The following is a 7,739-nucleotide window of genomic DNA, read 5'->3' on the forward strand; positions in this document are numbered from 1 at the left end:
CCAAGGTAGAAAAAAGGATATTTACTCTTTTTCATCACTTAGGAACTTTTAGTTGAAACTATTAAACTTAAAAACTATGCTAATATATGTAATTAATTATAATTATCACAAAAGCAACAGCTTTCGAACTCAAGATTATATTTAAGACGGTCTTAAATATAAGAATCAGTTATGAATGTTGACCTAGCGATTTGCGTTCGCCATTGGTTGTAGAAAATTTCGAGGTGTACATACAATTTGCATTAATTACGCATTTGAAAACGCGCATTTTGAACACACAATTAATGCAGTTTAGAAGCCAATGCAGTAAAATGCGCATTAAACGCACGTTATACGCGCATTGGCGCTCCTTGGGCTGCGTGACAACTTTTTTTCGGCGCGCCGCTCCACCTCTCGCTATTAGATGATGCCCCACCGTTGCCTGCCGAGTCCAGCCTGCCGCCTTCTACGCTCTCATTCGCTCAGACATTAAAATTAATTTCTCGATAACTATTGCGAATTTTGTAAAATGGTATAGGACTTTTCTATTCAGTTTGCCCCGGCCTATCCACCATCTACGGGACATACGGGTATTAGGACACACCCTGTATAAGGAATTTTCTATGTTCAATTGGTTTAAGATATTTGGAATATAGTTATATATATTTAAAGTACGTTGTATAATATACTATAAGAAAATTTAATAAATTTTTAATAATATACTTTTATTGATTTTATTTACTTTTATTGCAAGATCCACGTACGAAAGATTATTTTCTGATCGGCTCACCATGGCCTGGCCTAACTTTGATTGGATTGTATCTATATTTTATATGTAATTTTGGACCGAGATATATGGAAAAAAGACATCCTTTTAAATTAAACGAGATATTACAAATATATAATGTGTTCCAAATTTTATCAAATGCATTTTTATTTTACAAAGTAAGTCGCATTACATTTTTAATTACTTACTTTAACTTCTAGTTTGTTTTACAAAGATATGGAAATGAAAAAATATTTTTTATTATGCACAAAATTTGATATAAATTTTGATATGACATTTGATATGAATATAAAAATTGTTTCTTACTAATTCCTGGTATTTAGTAACTAAAACATATTGTGCACGTAGTATTTAAATTCTGATTCTTATACTTACACTTTGTTTGAAAAAATTTACTTTGCAGTTGTACATTTCAGGCATTAACAGTAGGTTGGTTAGGACATTATAATTACTTTTGCGAGCCAATCGATTATTCGGTCACACCAAAGACCATAGAGGTAATTGTAAGAAAAAGTCAATCAATTAAAAATTGACCTTTGCTATAGAATTGTTGAATTTTAAGATATCAACTACATTTATTTATATTATCAATATACTTGTACAATCGAAAGTAATAGTTATATTACTGTAACAATTTTTTAGAAGTTTATATAAAGACAAATGTCTTTACGTTTATCTACATAAAATTAAGATATAAACAAGAAAATTAATGGATAAATGTCTATTGTACATACTTATATACACTTTTCTACTACACAGATCACCAGATTAGTTTGGGTGTATTTCTTGGTCAAGTTAATGGATTTGATGGACACCATCTTTTTCGTACTTAGAAAGAAGCAGTCACAAGTGACATTTCTTCACTTATATCATCATGTTGGCATTTTAATGGGTGCTTGGGGTGCCGTTAAATATCTGCCTGGTGGTCACGTTACTTTCTTAGGTACGTATAAAAAGTGCAAAAATTTTATTTATGGTAATAAATGTTTTTTCATTTATATCTTTCAATTTGAAATATATCGTAAATTTATTTAGTGATATGATTAAGTAAATTTTATTTCTTTTAATATAACAATTGTCAATATAAGTGTAAGAAGTATAATATAAAAATGATCGACTAATCAGTTTCATGTGTCAACAAAAGAAATTTTATATTATATTATTTTCTATTTCATAACAATTAATACCATTGCATTTCAGGATTACTTAATACATTTGTTCACATAATAATGTACACGCACTATCTGTTAGCGTCTATGAAAATAGACACAAGCGCGTGGAAAAAGTACATCACTCAGCTGCAGCTGGTCCAATTTTTCATTATCACTTTACACTATTTACAATTAGCCTGGGTGAAAAACTGCGGTTTCCCAATATGGCCGGCATACGTAATGGTACCGCAGAATTTGTTTATGATTATATTATTCGGAGATTTTTATTACAAGACATACATCAAGAAAAAACCAGCAATTAAAATGACAAAGGCAGAAATAAACGGCATCTCTGCTGAAATCTCTAATGATAAACTGAAAAACCAATAAATTTAAAACATGTCTTAATCTCTAAAGCTTAGGTCCAGACATGTGTCGTCACTGTCATATATCATGATCACCTCTGCCCGTGAATATACTGCTTATGAAGATAGATACGCCAAGACATTGTTTTAAACCCATATCCGTATCTCGTATATTTGTATTTGTTTGTCAATTTTCCACCCATACACATATTATAATATATCTAAACCGAGCATTGAGCAGCGGGGGTAGAGATTCACGTAGAAAAGGACAAACTCTCTTTTGCAGAGTTGGGTAGTGCCTAGTTAAAAAGATAAAAGTTAAGTTATAAAGTTAAAAAGTTAAATAATTTTAACTTAATTTAGTTACATTATAGATTGTTAACTTTTAACTAAATTTTGTTACATTTTATCGGTAACTGTTAACTTTTAAGTTACCTATCTCTTAGGCCCGATTTTTCATTTTCTGGTTGATTGTTAACCAGAAGTTAGTCAACTCTGTCTCTGTTTAGATAATAATATACAAAAAGATAGAGAGTCGACTAACTTAACCAGAAGTTAGTCCCGGGATGCCGTGTGTCTGCCTACATTGGTAGTCTCTGTATTTCAAAATTCACTGCCAACTCTAAAATCTACTGTATATGTGTACTATAGATCTTCAGCGCTGATAATGCGTTGTGGAATACAGCCATTAGAGAGTTTTGATTCACGAACTCACGTGAAATTGTTTACATATGAAATGGACTATATTCTGTGTAGTGATTGTTCAAACGCTAGTCGCAAAATTCAATGCAATTTACGTGATCGTAAGTCTCTAAGATTTTATGTAAAAATAAAATAAATTAACTTTTAACTTTGTAATTTCTTTTTATTATTAACTTAATTTTTAATTCAATTGTATTATGAATTAACTTGTATTTTAACTAAATTAAATTTTCAAGGCTGTTAATTTTAACTTAACTTAGTTAAAAAAAAGGTAACTTACTCAACCCTGCTATTTTGTGCTATTTCGTTCTCTCTTGTTTACATGCGAACGAAAGAGAACGAAATAGCACAAAACAGAGTTTGTCCTTTTCTATGTGAACCTCTACCTCCACTGCTCAAATAATGGTAAACGCTCAGTCTAGATATATTATGCCTATGTTTCCACTTCAAGTAGATCATGAGTTATATCATATTTATGTCTCACCTTGATATGCAAGTACAATACCTACATACGATACAGTATCCCGTTTACACTTGTCTGATCATAATACATTGAGAAATAAAAGTTATTGAAATGACTAAAAACAGTTTTTTTTTCTCAGTGTACGTGATTACAATACGATATGTCCATGTGTGGACCTAGCTTGATCTTTTTCATCTTATTTTATTTTTTAGTTTTAATATATTTAATATAAATATTTCCCAAAATTAAATAATGCTGGCGATCTGATAATCTAATAAAATTATATGTATACCTATATTTTACATTTTTTACGTTACTTCGAAAATTTTTTTATACATATACCGAACATCGCACGGTTGTAACTTAAAAAAATAATTTTTATAAAATAGGTGTTACAAATCCTTAAGATGTAACACGAGCGTCAAAAACATAATATATTTATAAACCTTTCATGTTACTAGGATAAATACAACTACTCTTTTAATTAACAGCGTAGTACAGTGTAGTTTTATAACAACATACTCTATATTCGTCCAATTATTTCTGTATAATAAAGACAATACTAGAAGAGTTTTAAAAACATTGTAGAGCGAGATAATTGTGAGTCTATATTAGATTTTATTTTAAGCTTAAAGTTTATACGTTTACTTTTTACGCGAGTTGCAAAGATATTTTCCAGATAGCACATAGAATCTAAAAAGAGTTCGCTTTTATATCATCAAATTTGAACTCTTTTTCGGATGCAAAATGAATTTTTGAACTTTTTACTGTATAAGAATTCGCAATGAAAATAACTTTTTGAAATTTATTTGGAACAGATATCACGCTAATTCATAAAGAATTTAGAAATAATCCTTTTATAATTTATAACTATCACCTATGTGTTATTTGAGTTAATAAATTCATGTATAGTGGAAGTAAAGACCTACTTTAAAAAGGTTGTAGTGTTAAAGGTTGTAGTGTTAACGGTTGTAGTGTTAAAGGTTGTAAGTTAATAATAATAAATAACATCCGTGTATATACGTGTGTGTGTGTATGCGCGCGTGTGTATGTGTGTGTGTTAAATATAAATATATAAAAAATATATATTATAAAAAGTTTTTGATATCAATATTAACATGTTATCGGTAAATCGTTATTATTAATTTTATTTATGCATGTCATTAGCAATCCCAGCATATGGTTTTTCTCTTTTTCTAAATACATTTTTCTAAATACATTTAATTAGAAACATATTTTAGTTATCGTATATGTATAATGTATGCTCTATAAATATGTATATTGATATTAAGCCACATACTACTTTGTACTTCGTCTATACATAACTAAGAAACTTCAAGTGACAGAGTATAATAAATTATATACATTCAACATTAAATATGAACTATATTTTTCTGGGAATATTAAAATTTTTATATTAATATTAATCGTCGCTGCGTTAAGTTACTGATAGTTTCGTTTTAATAATGTTAAAATTTTGAATATTTAAATTATAAGAAAATACAAAATTAGCGCATATTGCTCACTTAATTTTATTCTAATTGTAAGAAAAAAATAGTACATTTAATTTGAAAATATAATAAAAATATACATTTAATTGTTTGATATAGATATATGAATATATGTTTAATAGGAGGAATTTTCTGTATGCTTTATGTTTAGAGCATTCTCGAAATTGAAATATATACAGAGCATTCTTCTTCTGATTTATTCAAATGGCCGTAATTATCTCGTATTGTTGTTTTTCGTTTTACCATTTGGCTGAATATATTCGGTTAAATAATTAATTGGAGCCGTGACCATCGCATGCACACAAATGGATAAATGACCTACTTTTTAGAAAACACGATCCAAAGTAGGACAAGAGAGGAAGAGAAGATGAACAGCGTATTCCTACATCTCGTTTTTAGCAGAAAGGTACCGTCAATGATGCCGTTATATTTTATCTTGGTCCATTGCCGAAGATCCATGCGTGAACGTAATCAAATTTTTTCAATAACGTTATTTCATACAACTACTATCTACTATCATAATGCTTAGAGTATGTTCATGTTGAAGCAATGATCAAATTTAAGCTATGAGCGATTTTAAAGAATTATTACTATCTTCAAATATTACAAAATATTATGTTATCAAAATCCTGCGCAAAAGACAAATGTACTGCACATGCTATTAACACTCAGTCTATAATTTATCCAAAACGTCATCTTTTATAGTGACTTCTATAATGATTCCTTCTGGTCCTCATAAAGGTGGCCTAACAAATATTTCAATAATAAAATTGTCTACATCCATCGACAAAAGTGCCGAAAAACAAATTAGCGATTCTCAACGCTCTTATCACTGCTTATCTACAATGCAGTGATAAAATAGTTGTTCCATTATAAAAGTTCACATGTGAATGAATGCATTATTTTTCACCGCTACACTAGTATTGCTGCTTTTATTATTTATTATAACTCAAACATGAACGTACCCTTTCGTCCAGAATCACCGTTTTTACCAATTTGATTTTCTCTCTGCTCAGTAACTTTTCAAATATTGATTAAAATATTGATTACGTGTCCATAGTTTCCTCTATTTCTTCATTTATTTATTCCATTTTTGGAAACTTTGTAAGTCGCGATTTTTAATCATAACATGGCTTTACTCAAAATTTGCATGATCTTTGATGCATTAATTATATCATAAAATTATCGTCCGCTACAACTTTATCGATAATATCTCGACCGCGTAACCCACTAGAACGAGATAATTCTACTTCTCAGCTGCAAATCATTAACTTACTTCCTTTGGTAAAAAGGATAGAAAGCTATGTTGTACGTTCCAGGTTATTTTTGCTCGTACCATCATTGAGTATTTGCGCCCCTTATTAGCCCGACCGCAATTGATAATTATTTTGCGTACCGACGACGACGATTTAAGATGCATTTACCACGCGTAAAATCACGATGCCATGTGCAGGCTATGGATGTATTTCCAACGATAAATTTTTGTCAGGTCATTAAAGTCAAAGATCGACGTGCAAAGGAATTTTTTTTTTATATAAGCTTTATGGCAGTTCCCGTTATTAAACTCGTAATACGTCATTCGTGATTTATCGAAACTGTCTGCGTTCTTATCTTGAATCACAAACCGTCCGGAACTTCGAATCACATACAATTATCCGTTGAATAATTAAATTTATACTATTCAATCAAATTGTTCTTTTATTCTCTGCTTTTAATGTCTTTCATATTGTTCTTGGAATTTGTTTCGTTTATGTCAGGATTAGCTGCAATTCTAATTCAGTATCATGGGAGCTTTTAAAAACTATTCTGAATATTTTTTTATAATACATGCAAAGTACTCTTACAATTCTTGTTGTTTTATCAATTAACAATTTGTTGTTATAATACAATTTTATTTGCACTTTATATACGTCTTTTTATTTCTTTGTGTAGTTAACTAAACACAAAATAACATATGAAATTAATATGTGCAATTTTCCATTCTATATGACATTTTTATCTAAACGACACACCTAGTTACAGACTTGTATAGACATTCTATTTCTTGTTATATAATCCATTTATCAAATCACATTTCCATCATTTAAGATCCGGCTGGTGTTCTCGAGGGTCTAGTTTCGTTAGAGAAATAAAATTCTGCTGCGGCACTATTAGTCTAACGGTACCATCAGTCATGCTTTCATTCTTCAGTGTAAAAAATATAAATCACTGTGCTTACCTTTCCTCTTGCAACAATACATCGCAGCTCAATATCAGAATATATTTCTCCGTGGCAAACCGTAATATCCCATTCATAGATAAGCACACCATTGTACCCTGAAAGATTAATTATTGATTGTTATTAAAATCAATTAAATAAAATTTGGGACGTGAATTTTTACTTCCTTGTCATATTTATGCATGATCTAATGTTTTATTCAAAATATTTTCCACTGCAGCGATACAATTTACACGGTTAACTAACGCATCAAATAAATTGTTCTAATATAGAATACATCTGAGGATATTCCTTACGATCTTTTGGATGTCTTGAATTAGTAATAATGTCCTGAAGACATTCGATGAATATTAAATATTGGTACGTATTGGATGTGACAAAAATCTGCGGATATTTTTTAGTGTATAAGATATGTTCATATTTAATTTGTTTATTCCGGACAAACACAAATCCGCCATTAAATATGTGCACTCTGTTCTCTGCTTACTTTTAAAATAATATTTTTTCCGGCTCTTCTTTTTACTAGTATTAATTCTCTCTCTCTCTCTCTCTCTCTCTCTCTC

The 7,739-nt window shown here is 29.8% G+C and overlaps 1 protein-coding gene across 1 annotated transcript in view; it reads left to right on the plus strand.

Annotated features, from left to right (window-relative positions):
- Positions 1 to 3,159, plus strand: part of LOC105567410 (elongation of very long chain fatty acids protein AAEL008004-like) — a 5,912-nt gene extending 2,753 nt beyond the window's left edge. Inside the window, exons 2-5 of the mRNA XM_012022272.1 lie at positions 734 to 924; positions 1,183 to 1,263; positions 1,526 to 1,709; positions 1,967 to 3,159. Coding sequence (XP_011877662.1) covers positions 734 to 924; positions 1,183 to 1,263; positions 1,526 to 1,709; positions 1,967 to 2,307 — 797 coding nt within the window. The 3' untranslated portion in view covers positions 2,308 to 3,159. The remainder of the gene's footprint in view (positions 1 to 733; positions 925 to 1,182; positions 1,264 to 1,525; positions 1,710 to 1,966) is intronic.
- Positions 3,160 to 7,739: the final 4,580 nt, after the last annotated feature.

The sequence above is a fragment of the Vollenhovia emeryi genome, unplaced genomic scaffold (assembly GCF_000949405.1).
Source record: "Vollenhovia emeryi isolate VEMERY1.0 unplaced genomic scaffold, V.emery_V1.0 DF939138.1, whole genome shotgun sequence".
NCBI lineage: Eukaryota > Metazoa > Arthropoda > Insecta > Hymenoptera > Formicidae > Vollenhovia > Vollenhovia emeryi.